This window comes from Petaurus breviceps, unplaced genomic scaffold, assembly GCF_028583685.1.
Source record: "Petaurus breviceps papuanus isolate PSGF00001 unplaced genomic scaffold, PetGlider_PUasm1.0 120, whole genome shotgun sequence".
Classification (NCBI taxonomy): Eukaryota; Metazoa; Chordata; class Mammalia; order Diprotodontia; family Petauridae; genus Petaurus; species Petaurus breviceps.
In genome coordinates, this window is record NW_027185627.1 from 3446999 (window position 1) to 3464959 (window position 17961).

General features: G+C 42.3%; 1 protein-coding gene across 1 annotated transcript in view; it reads left to right on the plus strand.

Moving 5' to 3' along the window:
- The window catches only part of CUNH16orf96 (chromosome unknown C16orf96 homolog), a 65114-nt gene that overhangs the window by 331 nt on the left and 46822 nt on the right, over positions 1-17961 (plus strand). The window contains exons 2-9 of the mRNA XM_069090025.1: positions 689-942; positions 10993-11097; positions 11935-12015; positions 12289-12375; positions 13239-13353; positions 13408-14337; positions 14447-14550; positions 15417-15515. Of these exons, the coding sequence (XP_068946126.1) occupies positions 689-942; positions 10993-11097; positions 11935-12015; positions 12289-12375; positions 13239-13353; positions 13408-14337; positions 14447-14550; positions 15417-15515 (1775 nt within the window). The remainder of the gene's footprint in view (positions 1-688; positions 943-10992; positions 11098-11934; positions 12016-12288; positions 12376-13238; positions 13354-13407; positions 14338-14446; positions 14551-15416; positions 15516-17961) is intronic.

Consider the following 17961-nt stretch of genomic DNA (forward strand, 5'->3'; position numbering starts at 1 on the left):
CTGTCTCTCTCTCTGTCTCTTTCTCTCTCTGTCTCTCTCTCTCTGTGACTCTCTGTCTCTCTCTCTCCTATCAAGAGAGTCCTAGAAAAGAGGGACTTCTTGGATTGCTTGACCACTCTTGTCAAAGCCCTGCTAAATATTCTTTAAGGAGTCTTACCATTTTCTATCACTTTTCATAGGCTCATACACTTAGAACTAAAAGGAATCTTAGAGGAGGAGTCTGGGGAGAAGCCTGGGGAGAAACCTGGGGAGAAGCCTTGGGAGGAGTCTGGGGAGAAGCCCTGGGAGAAGCCTTGGGAGAAGTCTGGGGAGAAGCCCTGGGAGAAGCCTGGGGAGAAGCCCTGGGAGAAGCCTTGGGAGAAGTCTGGAGAGAAGCCCTGGGAGAAGCCTTGGGAGGAGTCTGGGGAGAAGCCTGGGGAGAAGCTTGGGGAGAAGCCTTGGGAGGAGTCTGGGGAGAAACCTGGGGAGAAGCCTGGGGAGAAGCTTGGGGGGAGCCCTGGGGAGAAGCCTGGGGAGAAGCTTGGGGGGAGCCCTGGGGAGAAGCCTGGGGAGAAGCTTGGGGGGAGCCCTGGGGAGAAGCCTAGAAAGAAGCCTGGAGAGAAGCCTGGAGAGGAGCTTGGGGGGAAGCCTAGGAAGAAGCCTGGAGAGAAGCCTAGGAAGAAGCCTGGAGAGAAGCCTGGAGAGGAGCCTGGAGAGGAGCCTGGAGAGACATCAGAGGAGAGTGAAGAGGACATATTATACCATACAGCATCAGATAGGATTATCCACACCTTTGACCAGCGACTATCTGTAGTAGAAAGCCAGATGGCCTTTCTGGATTCGCTGCCCTCTACTGAGCAGCTGCTGGAAAGCAGTCAGTCTTTCAAAAAACCAGCCCAAGATATGTGGCAGATGTTGAAGCTCAGAAAAAAGGTCGAAGGGAATGAAGAAGGAATGACAAAGGTAAGAACATCTCTCCAATGAAAGTATTTTTTCCCTCTCTCCTTTCTTCCCCTATTATAATCAGTTCAACACCCATGTATGAATCATCTACTGGGAGCAAAGTTGGATATAGTGTTAGAATTGGAATTAAGAAGACCTGAGTTCCAGTCTGGCCTAAGGCATTTACTAGCTGTGTGACCCAGGGCAAGTCACTTAACCTCTATCAGCTTGTTTCCTCAACTATAAAATGAAAAGAATAATTGTATCTAACTCACAGGGTTATTGTGTGGATTAATGAAATAACATCTATGAGTGCTTAGTAAACCTCAAATCATAGCATCATATAGATGCTACCCCTTTTTACTCTGTGCAAAGCATTGAGTATATAGAAATAAACCACAGTCCCTACTATCACAGAACTTGCGGCCTGGCAGGAAGAATAAAATAGTATACAAGGAACTATGAACTGAGCAGAGTATGAAAAATACTTAGGAGAAGTTCAGGCAAGTGCTATTAAAAATTTGAGAAGGGAGAAATCACTTTCAACTAGGGGGATCAGAGAAGGTTTTTTAGAACTGGCAACTGTATGCAGCCTTGGAAAGAAATACAGGAAACGTGAACAGGCAAAGATGGGGATGGATAGTCTATTCCAGGCATGGAAGATTGCATTGTCAAGATGGGGATGGGGAGTCCATTCCAGGCGTGGAGAATTGCATTGTCAAGATGGGGATGGGGAGTCCATTCCAGGCATGGAGGATTGCATTGTCAAGATGGGGATGGGGAGTCCATTCCAGGCATGGAGGATTGCATTGATTTGGGAGAGGGTAGAACTTGAAGAAAGAATGGTTTACTAACCAGTTTCAGTTTGGTCAGAACAGAGAGGTCATGAAGAGTTGTGTGAGAGAGGCTAGAATGGTAGGTTGGAGCCAGCACAGAACCTTAAGTACCAGGTTGTGGAGTCTGTGTTTTATCTGGTAGGTATTGAAATCTCTTGAAGATTTTTCAACAAGGGGGTGGCTAGGTGGCACAGTGAGTAAAAGCACCGGCCCTGGAGTCGGGAGGACCTGAGTTTGGTTCTGGCCTCAGACATTTAACACACACACACACAAACTAGTCTTGTAACCTTGGGCAAGTTACTTAACTCCAAATGCCCTCCAAAAGGCAAAAAATAAAATAAAAATAGCTTTTGGGGCGGCTAGGTGGAGTAGTGAGTAGAGCACCCGCCCTGGAATCAGGAGGACCTGAGTTCAAATTTGACCTCAGACACTAAACACAAAAACTAGCTGTGGGACCTTGGGCAAGTCACTTAACCCCAATTGCCCTCCAAAAAACAACAACAACAAAAAAAGATTTTTCAACAAGCCTATGACTGTGGTCAAAGATGCTGTAGTTCAGTGGTGTCGAACTCAAATAGAAACAGGAACTACTAATCCATATATAAGATCCCTGTGGGCCACATAGTGACTGTTTTAAAATGTAATACTATCTATGTTTTATTATATTTTTATTTATTTTGTTAAAGATTCTCCAATTACATTTTAAAATATCTGGTTTGGATCATACTGAATAGTGTTGTGGGCTACATACTGGACACCTCTACTGTAGCCCAGTTATCCTGACTGAAGCAGGAAAGGAGGGATCTGAGCAAGGAATAAAGGGAGATCAGTTAGGACACTATTACCACTCTCCAGAAAAGAGTCCTCACTGGCTCCTGTTCTGGGATGTTCCCATTGAACCAGCTAACACATGTTTCTCACATAACATTGTTTTCTGAAATTTGCTGTTTTCAATTGTCTAGCTAAGTCAGTCTCTCAGAACTGCCAAGCACTGTGCTAAGCACTAGAGATACAAAGAAATATAGTCCTGCTCTCAAGAAACCCATGATCTAGATGACAGAGACAATATACAAACAGCTAGGTACAAACCAGTTATATACAGGATAAACAGGAACAGGGGGAAGGCACTAGAATTAAGAGATTGGTAAAACTTCCTATGGAAGGAAAGGTTTTATCTGGGACTTGAAGGAAGCCAGAAGGTAGAGATGAGAGAAGAGGACTTTCCTTGACAAACTCATCCTTCAATTCAAGTCAAGTCAATAAGTATTTATTGAGCATCTTATTTGTGTAGGTAGCATGTTGGGTATCATGAGGATGTAAAAGAAATATATAGCATACATGATCCCTCCTCCCAAGGAACTTAATATTTCGTGGGAGAGATCAAAATAGCCAACAAAGAATCAGGGAAGAAGAGAAGATAGATACCAGCCTTTGAGTCGGGAGACCTGGTTTAAGTACTGACTATGACCGTGGGCGAGTCATTTAGCCCCTCAGTGCCCCCTGGTAATTCTTGGGGAATCTAAATCACACATAGTTGTTGAGCTTTATCAGAAGAAGGAGTTTCCACACTAGAAGTTCCCCACAATGAGTAAGTCATTTGGTCTAAACCAAAAAAACCAAAACTAAGGATTGTATATAATTAAGTGCTAAACTGGATATGACCAACTATCAAAATTGTGTGATATAGAGAATATGGACAGTCATGAAGACACAACTATTATCTGTTATGCACACTATGGTCTACAGTTACCAAAAAGAGTTAATAGAAGGACCTCAGAGTTCATCTTGTCCAACCTCCTCATTTTACTGATGAGGAATCTGAGACCCAAGGAAGCTAAGTAATTTACCCAAGAATCTGAACCTGGGTCATCTGATTCTGAATCAATCCAACACTCTTTCCATTGTTACAGAACTGAGACAAATGAAATCATAATTGCAGACATGCAGAATTTCAAAGTTGGAAAGAATCTCAACGGCCGTCAGTCCAAACCATACCCAAAAGGAATTTCCACTATAACGTACCTGACAAATAGTCATACATCTTCTGCTTGAAGATCTCTGAGGAAGAAACCCACTATTTCTCAAGGCAGTCCATTCTACTTTTGAACAACTTTAATTATCAGGAAGCTTTTCTTGATATCAAGCCTATACTTCCTTCTTTGCCTCTCTTTCCTGGTTCTGTTTCTCTGGGGACAAATAGAACAAAGCTAGTCCTTACACTACATATATATACACAAATACTTGAAGATAGCTAACATATTCTTGCCAACCTCCTTCAGTCTTCTCCAGACTAAATATCTCCTGTTGTTTCAGCTAATTCTCATATGTCATCGTCAAAATTTAGTAATCAAAATTTATATTCCTTTGGGCAGAGCACCCACATATCTTGGGGTTTATTGCTAGATTTCTTTCATAAGGACCTTGCCTTAAACCCCAAATAACTCTAGCTCTCTTTGATTAGCCAATAATAGGTCCCAGCCCAAACCTCATTTGCTTATTGTTTGGGCTTAGCTGATTCTGAGTAAATGTGAACTAGCAATTATTTCTGTTTTGGCTAAAAAAAAACCCTTAGGGTCTTTCCCTCCTGGATTGATTTTTTATTACTTGGCAAAAGAGGCCATTCTTTCCCTCATTTCTTACCTATTCTTAATCACTGAATGGGTATTACCTCCATAGTTAGACTTGGGAAAGACCTTAGCTTCTTAAAAAGGCCAAAGTCTCCCATGGCATCCTGAGCCATCGTTAGTTGTCTTGATCTATGTCTTTCCACTGGGCCCAGATGGCTCTGGAGGAGAAAGTGAGGCTGGTGACTTTGCACAGCCCTCCCTCACTTAAATCCACTTCACTTGCAAGTCATGGCATCACCTCCCTGATGTTGTGGTCCTCAAAGGCCAAGCAACAACAATAACTATTAGTAATGGTAGTTCTGATTAACTTAGGGATTTTTGTCAATCAGGGTGTACTCAACAGCTCTTCTATATGTTATCAAAGACAATCATGGCAGCCATTTCTATTTACTTCTAGAGAGAAGACAAGATTAATTCTGATACCTAGATATACATCTATTACTGTACTAAGCATTTTGGAGGATATATAAAAGTATAACATTTATTTTACTCATAAGGAACTTATGATGTCATTGAGGAGGTGTTATTTGGTTAAAAAGTAAAGTTAGTGGAATAAAGAAGAAAGTTCCATAGGAAGTAAGAGTATCCTAAATACTTTCTCTTAGATGTAACTCCATGGGTCTCACTGCAGAAATAGAGTATCCAAAATTGTTTACTCTGAGGACAGAGAAACCTGGAAGTTGGTATGGTTCTGGTTCAGCTTTGAAAAGATCTACACTGCATGTTTCTGAGACAATGAAAGGATTGAGCTTACTGGAGTAGAGGGTTTGTGTTGGGAAGTAGACGATATTGTGACTCCATAAGTGAGAGAGTTGAGGGAACTATTTTATGATGGCCTCTGAAAGTCAATCAGATGAGCTTAAACTTGATATGACTCCAGAAAGCATACCTGTTATACATCTTGAAATGTGCACGACTTAACTGGATAGCATGTAAATATGCCTGTGAGTAAGCTGAGGGCATGAATGTCCTTAAGTTCCTGGGCTGCCCTCCTTCCCCTGCCTTCCTAAAAAAGTCCTTAACTTGCTATGGTTGATTAGATGAGACATGGATACACCATTTAACCAATGGCAACTTAAACAGAAAAACAAAACAACTCAGGAAACATTCAAGTGGACAAGCTTGGACATGGCTGCATAGCCCTTATGAGGGCCATTAGTCAAGAAGAGGAATGCTTTATTGTTAATGAATGTTGCCCCTGCAAGTACTTCAGTTGAGGTTGTTAAGATTCACTTTGAAGGGTCTTGTCATAGTTGTTAGATTCCAAGTTTATTTAACAAGATTGGTTAGATGTATGTGCCTTCTAGCCAATGAGAACACTGCTAGCTCTGTAAATGAACATATTTTCACAGAATCTCAGAATTTTAGAATTGGAAGGCACTTCAACAGTCATTCAGTTCAACTGAGACCTGAAAAAAGAATCCCTTCTACAACTTATCCAAGTGATCATTCAGCCTCTATTTTGAGATTAGAATCTAGTGTCTCCTGAAGCAGCAACCCATACACTCAAAATTTTGGACAGCTGTAATCATTGGGATGCTTTGACTGATATTAAACCTAAATCTGTCTCTTTCTAATTTCTATCCATTGCTCCTAGTTCTACCTTCTAGGACCATGCAGAAAAAAAGTCTAATCCCATCCCTCTGGGAGTGGGGAGAAGAAAGGATTACTGGGGAAATTTTGGTGATATAAAAAAATGATAGCAATGAAAATTTATTTAATAAAAGAAAGAAAAATTCTAATCCTTCCAATCCTTTAATTAAAGTGAAGATATCAATCATGTGCCCCCCAAGCCTTCTCTTTTCTAGGTTAAACATCTTTGTGAGGGGACAGCTAGGTGGCACAGTGAATAGAGCATTGGTCCTGGAGTCAGGAGGACCTGAGTTCAAATCCAGCCTCAGACACTTAACTAGCCACGTGACCTTGCGCAAGTCACTTAACCCCAATTGCCCTCCAAAAAGCAAAAAAAAAAATCTTTATGAGTTCCTTCATGTGGCATAAACTTAAAACCTTTAATCATCTTGAGTGTCTTCCTTTGGATACTCTAGCTTTTCAGTATATTTCCTAAAATGTGGCTCCCATAACTGAACACAATACTTTGGGTATGGTTTGACTAGAACAAAACATAGTAGAATTAATACCTCCTGCATGCTCTGCCTTTTTTAGTGCAACCTAATATCACAAATCTTTCCTTGGCTGCCATACCTCATTGTTGACACATATTGAGCCTGTAATCTACTAAAGCCCCCAATATCTTTCAGATAAACCTCTTTTTAACATGTCTCCCCCCCCCTATACTTGTGATGTTGATGTTTAGAACCCAAATCTGAGACCTTCCATTTATCCCCATTCAATCTCAAATTATTTTATTTAGCTTTAGTCTAATACTCTAACCTATCAAAACCATTTTGGATCCAGATTGTTCCTGCAGTTTGTTAGTTAGTTATCCCTTTCAGTCTCATATCATCTACACATTTCACCAGCATGCCTTCTTCCATGTTATTGATTTAAAACTTTAAATAACATAAGATCAAACATAGATTCCTGGGACACTCCAGTGGAGACCTCCCACTAAATTGACATGGAACCATCAAGGATTACTTTTTTTTGGTGGGGGTGTTGCTTTTTTTTGGAGGGGGAAGGCAGGGCAATTGGGATTAAGTGACTTGCCCAAGGTTACACAGCTAGTTAAGTGTTAAATGTCTGAGGTGGGATTTGAACTCAGGCCCTCCTGACTTCAAGGCCAGTGCTCTATTCACTGAACAACCTAGCCACCCCAAGGATTACCTTTTGATACAGGCCACTCAACCAATCAAGCCTTTCAGTACCCACAGATGTATGTAGAGCACCTGTGATAGGTGATTAATTCATCCAAAGATGTAGGAGCTTTCTTGCTCTCTATTTATGATGCTTTCTTGTCCTCTTATTTGAGTATCAATGCTCTATTAATAATTTTCATTCTGAATTTGCCTAAAAGTAACATAATCTAGTGCACATCTCTTTCTTTTCCACAAGAATATCATGCAAGATTTTATCAAGTGCTTTGTTGAAATCTAGAATATATCTTCCCTCATCTAATAGTTAAATAATCCTATCAAAATAAGAGAAAGGATTAGTATTGGTATATCCCATTCTTGATAAAGATTTAATGGCTTTTTGTGGTGACTGCTCCCTTTTCTACATATTTAAGATCCATCCCTTGAATGAAACTCACTGGCTTATAGTTTGCAGAATTTATTCTCTTTACCTTTTGGAAAATCAGGTCATTGGCCCTGTTCCTGTCCTGTGGTACATCACCCATTCTCTATGATTTTTCTTTTCTTTTTTTTAAAAAAACAATCAGGGTTAAGTAATTTGCTCAAGGTTACACGGACAGTTATTTTGTGTGGGTGCTGAGTATCTGAGGCCGGAACCGATCCCAGATCTTCCGACGCTGGGGCTGGCACTCTTACTCACTGCACCACCTGGCTGCCCCTCCATGATTTTTCAAAGATCACTGACTGTGGTTCTTCTAGCAACCCCTCTGCCTATTCTTTCAGTACTCCAGGATGTAATGCGTCTGGGACAGGTGACTTTCTGGCTCTCTCCTTATTCCAATATTAGTACCCCATTAGTCATTTTTGTTCTCTCCAGTCAAAAGATTATTCTCTTTAGCAGAGAAAACAGAAGTGAAATAAAGATAGGACATAAACTCTCTGTGCTATCATTTATTATCATCCCATCTGCTTCTAGCAGTCCTGTAGCTTCTGTGATCCTTCTCTCTCCACTATCACTAAAAAAAAAAAAGCTAAACCTCTCTTTTTTTGTCCTTAGCTTTTCTCCTCAGATTTAGCTCATACTAAAATTTAATACCTCTGGCACTGTTCTCACATGATCATGCCATGCTTTTATATTCATCTTCTATTACTTGCTCTTGCTTTCATCTTTCGTACCTATCTTTAAAAATCTGAGTTGCTTGTTAAGTTCCCTGTGAATCCTCATGAATCTCTTAGACAATCCCCCTTTTCTTCCACATAGGAGTTGTCAGTCAACAAATATTTATCAGGCAGCAGTATTTATTAAGCATTGTGCTAGGTACTGGGGGATGTTTTTTCTGTTAGCATCTTCAGAATTTCCTTTTTGATACCCTTTAAAATAATTTGAGTCACCCTGGTATATGACAGTATCAGAACTAACAGTCATTGCAGATCCCTTTTACAAGGCCTCTTTTGTTAGTGTTGGGCCGGGGATTGTGGTTGGCAGGAAGGGAAGGTCGAGGCCCAGCTCCCAGCCCAGGTGTTACAATGCTCTCACTCATCATCCTTTAACCTGCCTTTCAGCATTGTTGAGGCCCAAGACACTCTTCAGAAAGAGAACTGCAAGGCTGGACACGTATATATTCTAGCTACCCCAATTGTGGTAACTGTGTGTTATATAAGAAATCCTCCTTAGATAAGCAGCTCCACGTCCCCTCTCTAGCATGAAGCATACATAGTATGTAGACCCACAAAGCCTACAGGGGAGCCTGGTTGCCAAAGCAGTCCCAGAGAGTGTTGTGGGAGACACAGAGGGTCACTCTGCTATTGATACATTCTTATTTGTTTATGGATTAAAATATTAGGAGAGTTTCTTTCCTTCTTTCCTTTATCTAATTTCTTGTTTACTACAGAGGTCCTCTAACCTTTTTTGTAAAGAACAACTGGTTTTCATTTCCCTGCAATAATAATAATAGCATTTATATATCACCTTAAGGTTTACAAAACACTTTATATATGCCACTTCACTTGATTCTCACCACAGTCTTGGAAGGTCCGTGCTATTATTTTGCAGATGAAGAAACTGAGGCAATCAGAGGTTAAGTGATTTCCCCAGTAAATGTCTGAGGTGGGATTCGAACCAAGGTCTTTCTGATCCCAAGCCCACCCTTCCATCTTATGCATCGCCAAACTGCCTCATCTTATGATCTTTTGGAATTAGAAAGGTAGCTAATACTGAACGACCTCGAGTGAATTTGGGGAGTAAATGCTGTTATTTGCTTTTTGCTTCTCCCTACTAGTGATACTGATAAATCAGGGATGAGGAGGTGTGGTAGGCAAGCAGACAAGGCTTTGAAATCATCTGGTCTGCTGGTTGAGAATTCCTGGGCAAACAACTCTCCAGGAAACCGCATCTTCCCCATCCTACTCCAGCCCAATCTGCCTAGATTTGCCTATCATACCACCTATTAGATTAAAAAAAAAACCAGTAGGAACAGTTAATTTAAAATTTACAAAGTACACTTTCCATACCTAATCTCACAACAACCCTGTGAGGTAGATGTTAGTATTATCCTTATCTGACATCTAGCTCATAACTTAAAACCCATTTGCAGGTGGCACAGTTAATAGAGCACCCACCCTGGAGCCAGGAGGACCTGAGTTCAAATCCGACCCAAGACACTTACCACAAAAAAAACAAACAAAAAAAACTAGCCGTGTGATTTTGGGCAAGTCACTTAACCCCAGTTGCCCTCCAAAAAGCAAAAACAAAAAACAAAAAAAAACCTATTTGCATAAGACTACTTTCATTGATAGAGACCCATCACTCTATGCCCTGCACCTGAGTGATGGGAAAGAGTTGGCAAGAGTTAGAGAGAAGAGAGATCTTGGGCTTCTGGCATCCAGCTTTGAGAGAGAAGACACATGGCTCCAGACACTTTTTAGGTCTCTGAAGAGAGGGTGACTTTTGGAAGAAGCTGGCATGCAGAGGAGCTGACACCTTGATCTTGTCTCTATCTCCAGCTTACTACACTAGAGTCTTTGGGTTGTCTCCCCTTGGGTGGGATCTGGAACTCTTTCTCCCTCTTGGTTGAGTAGAAATATCTTGCTCCCAATTCACCAGCTCATTCATTCTGCTGTCTGGTGCAATTCTCGTTTGTATATCTGATTTTTGTTTGCTGTCAGCTCGGATAAATGGTTTTATTTGCTGTTTTCTATATGTGTTTTGTGTGGAACTGGCATTTGATGGGAAGGGAGTTAAGCCTTGGATATATAGATTGGGCCATTCTTTCCTCGTTAAGGCATATAAATTAAGAGCCCAACTTGAGCTTAAAAATTATCTCCTTTAGAATAACAATATTTAGGGAGGTAGATAGATATATTTAATCTTTCCCTGAAAAGAACGTAGTGGTTAGCCTCTGACTCCAAACCCCTGTTTCCCCTCCTCTCAGGAATAATTTTGTCTTGGACAAGAGTGAGTGGAGTTGATTCTAGAAATGTCCATTCATGCAGACCTAGGTAGACACACATCAGACCTATGTAGACACACATTACCTATGTGTGTAAAACATGGCACACCTCATCCCCTACATACAGATGAAGAAGTGGAGACTGAGGGGGCTTAAGTAACTTACTCATGAGTTACTAAGTGGCTGAGTTAAGAATCAGCTTCAATTGTCCATCAGTGACCCCTAGGCATCCCCCAATTCAGGCCTTGCCCTCAGAACCTTAGTGGCTTTGGAGCACTTAGATCACCTACTTGTACTCACTCTTTCCTCCGCAAGCATTTTCCTCCTCCTTTGTCCTCCTCACCTATCTCCCATATCAAGTGAATCCTCCCCACTTTTTTTCTTTTATCACTGTCTTCTCCAGGCCATGCAGACACTGCAGGAGCTGCTCACCACTATTTATAACCTTCAGTCAGATACAGATTGCTTCAGGATGGAAATGGAACAACTGAAGGAAAAGGTTGACAAGGTAAAATTCTCCCTGGTGTCTTCTGTCCCACCTAAAATATACCTCTTATAGTAAGACTTCAGGTGTGAGGAGAGCTCCTGTCTGGGAACCTCTTTGTCCTTTAAACGCTAATAGAGTACTAGAGAAAAAGGAAAGGGGCATGGAGTCTTTTTTTTTCTTTTAATATGGTGTTCAAGTTGTTTGTTTGGTTTGGGTTTTTTTTGCTTTTTTTGGAGGGCAATTGGGGTTAAGTAACTTACCCAAGGTTACAGGACTAGTTTTTTTGTGTGGGTGTTAAGTGTCTGAGTCCGGAACTGAACTCAGGTCCTCCTGACTCTGGGGCTGGCGCTTTACTCACTGCACCACCTAGCCGCCCCCAGGGGCGTAGAGTCTTGTCCTCTGCCATTAATCTTTGTCAGAAAGCAAAAGTCCTCTCAGAATGGATCACGGGACAAGTAGGTTTTCAATAATAATAGCTAGTATTGATATAGAATTTTAAGGTTTCCAAAGCACTTTATGCTACCTCATTTGATCCTCACAACAAGCCTGGAAGGTAAGTGCTTTATTATTCCCATTTTACTGATGAGGAGACTGAGGCAGAAAGAAGGTAAGTGACTTGCTTGGGATCATGAAGCTAGTAAGTGTCAGAGACAGAATTTGAACTCAGATCTTCCTGATTCTAAGTCCAGCTCTCTAGCCATTGCACCAAAGCAAAGGGAAGAGGTTTTTGTTTTCACCCAGTTACCTGACCTTTTTCCTACTGAACACTCTGGTGCCCAAGCTTTCTATTCCATTCCTATCAAGAAGGAAAGGCTAGAATGAATCACCCAGAGCCTACTCTTTTGCCTTGTTTAACAGATCAGCCTAGATGAAGTAGATAAACAATTCCAAGAATTGAAAGATCAACAGGAACAGATGAAAAATCTTCAGCTTGACATGGTGAGATCCTATTTCTAGAACAATTTTTCCTATCTCCTTTCCAGACTCCCTCCAGAACCAATGAGCCTTATTCTTTTTTGCTTGGGGCAAGGAAGAAAAGAAAACCACCTAAAGACCTGAGGAGGTGGGGTGTAGGGGGTGTGGGGTGGAAGGTCTGGATAGATTCAGGTTTAGGAATGACAGTGTCTGCTATGAGCCTCTGAGTATACTACAGAGAAGACCCTACCATGACTGCTGTACCTTACAGCACTCCTTCTCCCCAACCCTATACAGGAAAATGTCAAGAATAAGATTAACTCCTTCCCTGATGGAAGTGATATCATGCAGTGGACCACCTTACATGATACCCTGTATTCTCAAGTGAGTGACTGGGACTTGGGACAAGGGTATGTGTTGGAGAGGGGAGCCCAGGAGGATGTTAAGGGCTGGGAGGAGGAGTAACTGGCTTTGAATAATGTATAGATTAGGCAAGGATTGGGGTAGAAAGAAGACAAAGGTTGTTCAAGAACCACCAGGTCTTATTCTTTTCTACTTGTGGCAAGGAGGAAAAGAAAACTACCCAAAGGCCTGAGAAGGTGTGGGGTGTAGGGGGTTTGGGGTGGAAGGTCTGAATACATTCAAATCCAGGAATGAATCAATTCCAGCAGGTCTGCTGCAAACCCCTGAGAAGACTATGAGAAGGTGACTTTATAGCACCCCTCCTCCCCAATCCTATACAGGAAGATGACCAGAATAAGCTTAGCCTCTCCTTTGATCAAGGTCATATTGAGCAGTAGACCACCTCAGAGAGTCCCATGAATTCTCAAGTGATTGACTGGAACTTGGGACAGGGAGGGGAGCACAGAGGGGTGTTAAAGGCCAGGGGGAGGAGGAGTAATTGGCATCATATGTTCTGAAATAAAATATAGATTAGTCAAGGACTAGGGTAGAAAGAAGACAAGGGTCTAGAACTGAATGGGAGGGACATGGGGGATTACAGCATTAAGGTTGAGAGGGATCCATTGGGCACCATTAATAAAGAGGAACAGAGGGTAACACTGGAAGCAGGAAAAAGAGAGGCCAAGGGCAGTCAAGGTAAAGAAGTTGTCTGTCCCTTTCCCTTTTTTGTCCTGAAGCCCTAGCCTGGGTTCTGCCTAGCTCAAATTCCCTCATTACAGATTTCTTCCCCTCATCTCCTCTCTTCCCGGGTCCACTTTGTCTCCCCTGTGGTGCCATTCTTCTAGGCTGACACCAAAGAGACTTCTGAGAAGGCTGAGGCTATGACCTCTGAAGTTACCCCTGAAGTTACCTCTGAAGTTACCCCTGAAGTTACCTCTGAAGTTACCCCTGAAGTTACCTGTGAAGTTACCCCTGAAGTTACCTCTGAAGTTACTCCTGAAGTTACCTCTAAAGCTACCTCTGAAGAAACTCCTAAAACTCCTAAAAGTCCTAAAACTCCAAAGACCAGAGTCTCACCTGTCAAGCCTGCCCAACAAAAATCATCCCCTCTTGGTAAAGCCCTTGTTGCCATGGGCATCACCGTTGGTCCAGAAACTCTTACTTCCATGGGCATTGCCATTGATCCAAGCATCCTCAGTGCCATGGGCATCACCACTGATCCACATACCCTTGCTGCTATGGGCATCACTCCTGTCCCAGGTGCTGGCTTGGAAACTTCTGGACAGCCAGTTGCCTACACCACTGTCCCATCATCCACTGGCCCACCATCATCCACTGGCCCACCATCATCCACTGGCCCACCATCATCCACTGGCCCATTACCCACAACAGAAGCATCAGTGGGTATTTCCCCAGACCTTGGTTGGAACGCTTCATCTTTCCTTGGTACTTTGGGCATCACCCCTGATGAAGCCACCCTTAAGGAACTGGGCATCAATACTAATGCAGACAGCCTCACTGCCTTGGGTTCCACAGTTGATCCAGCCACCCTTGTTGCACTAGCAATCCTCTCTGGCAAAGGCTTACCCACCACCCACCATGTCCCAGCTCCAGGGGTCCCAGTCACCACTCTTAAATCAAAAGTCTCTGTTATTCCAGAGAGCTCCCCCAGCTCAGATAGCACAGCTGATGAGGAGCCGTCAGCTTCAGTAAGCTCCCCTCCCCACCCTGCCAAGTTTTCCTCTCAGGTGCCTGAAGGAATTACACACTCAACCAAGTCCCTTAAGCAGCTGCTGGCAGGTCAATCTTTGAGTGCAGAGGGGAAGAAATTAACTGCAAAGAGGTCTGTGGCAAGCTTGGTCCATTTACCAACAGAATATGATAGCTTAAAGGAACACCTGGCCAAGTTGGAAGATAAGGTGCAGCAGCAGGCTAACCACATAGGTGAGTGCCAGCTCTGAGCTGGGCTTGAACGAGTCTCTCTCCAGATTCCCTTCTCTCCCTGTCTTCCTCTGTCCTGCTCTCAAGACCTGTCCCTAATTTCTACTTTCAGCAAATCTTCAGTTTCTGAGTTCTTTTGGGCTCACACCCCAGCTAGAGACTGAGATGAGCACACTGCAGGACAAGATAAGCATTCTTCAGGAATCCAGACAAAAGGTTAGTGTCCCAATATAGAGGATACCTTCTGATAATATAATGGGGGGGGTGCTTTATATATGGGAAAACGCTTTGGGGGGGGCTAATGGGAATTTCCTGCTGGAGACAGAAGTTGGGGCAGTCACCCAAAAGCCTATAGATAGTGCCTCTCTCTGTGTAGTCCTACAGTATGATAAATATTGCTTTAGAATTAACTTCCTCAAGGTCAGTCTTATTCTGGTTTGGGGATTGGAGATTTGGGTATTTGTGTTTAAAGGTGAGGAGTTGCAGGCATTCCCTATAGGCAGAAGCCTAACTAGAGGGAAGGAAGATCATTGCTTCATGTGCAGTCACCCTTTTAAGATAAAGGGGAGCCAGCACTAGGGCGGGTTCAGGGGGTGTGTTGTGATAGAAGGGCAAACGTACCACTTGTTTTGCCTACTATGTACTTTATATTGAATACCAATTTAGTTCTGGTCCTTCATAAGTAAGTCTTCAGAAGTGCAGGGGGAAGGGACCTTAGAGAATGGACATTTCAACTCCTTTATTTTACATATGGAGGGGAAAAAAGTATAGAGATGGTAAATGACTTACCCAAGATTACAGGATCAATCAGTCACAGAGCAGAAACTCTGTGAAGAAGAAAGAGGAAGAAGAGGAGGAGAAACCAGACTTCTTAATCCTCCATTAGTGTTTTTTCTAGTCTGTACCTCCCTGGACATATGGCACAGAATTTACCCCACCTTCTCTCTTTCCTTCCCCTCCCTTCCCCTCCTCTCCTCTTCCCTCCCTTCCCCTCCTCTCCTCTCCCCTTTCCTCCTCTCTTCTCCTTTCTCCTCCTTTTCTCTCCCCTCCTCTCCCCTTCCCTGTCATCTCCTCTCTCTCAGAACAAGACTTATGAGCAGCATTTGGAAAAGGTGCAAGAACACTGTAACCTGCTGGAAAAGGTCACTGAAAATCTGCAGGATAAAATGGAGGATATCAAGGTAAAATGAGATCCTGGGAGGATGTGGGTGGGAAGAGAGAGCAAGTCCCCATTTGGTTCTGTCGGACTGTCCCCAAGAACTTCTGTTTCTGAGGAGCTCATAAACCTCGCCCAAACTCCTCTTCCCGACTCAGAGGTGGTTTAGGAGGAGGATATTGAAATAAGAACATAGAACGTTTGATTCTACCCTAAGTTATGCCACATTCCTTTGGGGGATATAGATCCCTTTCCTACTTAGTTCCTCAGTTTCTCAGTTTGTACAAAGGAAAAGCTAGCATCTCAAATCTAACACAAGAAGGATATTGGACACTATTTTATGAAGTCTGTTATATGTAATGGTGAAATACAATTTAACCATTTAAAACAGACAGCCTTCAAATTAGGCAGTTCCCCAGGTAGCACAGTGGATAGAGTGCCAAGCCTAAAGTGAGGAAGACTCATCTTCCTGGGTTCAAATCTGGCTGCAGACACTTAGTAGCTGGTGATCCTGGGCAAGTCACTTAACCCTGTTTGCCTCGGTTTCTTTATCTGTAAAATGAACTGGAGAAAGAAATGGCAAACCACTCCAGTATCTCTGACAAGAAAACCCCAAATGGGGTCATGAAGAGTGGGACACAACTGAAACAACTGAACCACAACTAAATGAGACTGGCTTTAAGTAGAACACGAAGGGCCTCCTATTTAGTTGGCCTTGTACGAGATTCCGTTATACTAATTTGTTCTCATGACTTGTCTAGGCAGAGCTGTGCCTCATCCCCAGAGGTCCAGAAGCCAGGATGTGAGCAAGCACTATTTGGGGTGGGAGTTGGGGATTGAAGAGGGGTGAGGGGGCAGACCATCTGGGAGGGAACTACCTTGTTTTGTTTTTTAATTTAATTTTATTAAATTTGTTTATCTACTTTTAGTTTATAACATTCAGTTCCACAATCCCTTGAGATCCAAATTTTCTCCGCCTCTCTCTCTTCCCTCCTCCTCAACCATGGCGGCATACAATCTGATATAGGCTCTACAAATACCTTCAAACCAAGCATTAGTCAGGTTGTAAAGAATTATAACCAGTGAAGTGAACAACAAGAAAAAAGGAACAAAACAAAACTAAACACAAAAGGGAGTGCAAGTAGTTTGCTTCAATATGCATTCAAACTCTGTAGTTCTTTTCTCTGGATGAGGATATCCTTTCTATCATGAGTCTTTTGGAGTTGTCTTATAACCTTGCATTGCTGAGAGGAGCCCAGTCTGTCAAAGTTAGTAGTCACAGATACGATGTGTCTGTAATTGTGTACAAAGTTTTCCTGGTTCTGCTCTCCTCACTCAGCATCAAATCATATAAGTCTCTCCAGGATATTATGAAGACTGTCTGCTCCTCATTTCTTATAGCACAGTGGTATTCCATTACATTAATATACCACAACTTGTTCAGCCATTCCCCAATTGATGGGCATCCCCTTGATTTCCAATTCTTTGTCACCACAAAAAGAGCTGTTATAAATATTTTTGTGTGAACAGGTCTTCCTCCCACTTGTATGATCTCTTTAGGATACAGCCCTAGAAGTGGTATTGCTGGGTCAAAGGGTATGTACTTTTTTTATAGCCCTTTGGGTATAAGGAACTACCTTGTTTTAAAGCATAAACAAACAGTCCTCACATAAATAACGTACCCTAGAAAAGGTTGATACAATGGAAAGATCATTGGCTTGAGAGTCAGGGGACCTACCTGTGATACCTACTATGTGGGTAACCTTGGGTAAGTCCTTTCACCTCTCTGGGCTCCAATTTCTTCACCTATAAAATGAAGGATTTAGACTAGATGATCTCTTAGATTCCTTCCACTTATGAAGTTGTGATCCTGTAAGTTTTCCCAAAGAAGCCTTGATCCAATGGACTTAGTTTAGGAAGAATTCAGAAAACATACAAATCCTTCCAGGGCCTTGGATCATCTACAGGGATGTGCAAGTGGGCAAATTTTATGATGAGTTCCTCTTTAATTCCCCCCCCCTTTCATATGAAATTGGGTTGAAATAAATAATTGCAGTCTTGGGAGCAGAAAAAAAGCCAATAATCACAGCCCAAAGAAGCTATATAGATGGCAGGACATGGGTAGAATGGATTGCCATTGGTTGCCTAGAGTCATAGTTAGTCATTGCATTGACCAAAGTTTTTAAGTCTTTCAAAGTTTTGTCTTTAGAGTGTTGTTATTGTACAAATTATTCTCCAAGTTCTGCTCACTCCACATCTGATCATAAAAATCTTCCCAGATTTCTCTGAAATTGTTGCACCTTTCATAGTTTCTTATTCATATAATGCCATAATTTGTAATTTGTTCATCAATTTCCCAATTGATGGGCATGCCCTCATTTTCTAGTTCTTTGATACCATAGAGAATTTATTGAGCATTGAATCTCTGCTCTCTGGCCCAAATCTTTTTGCAATAGTTACTGACACGGAAC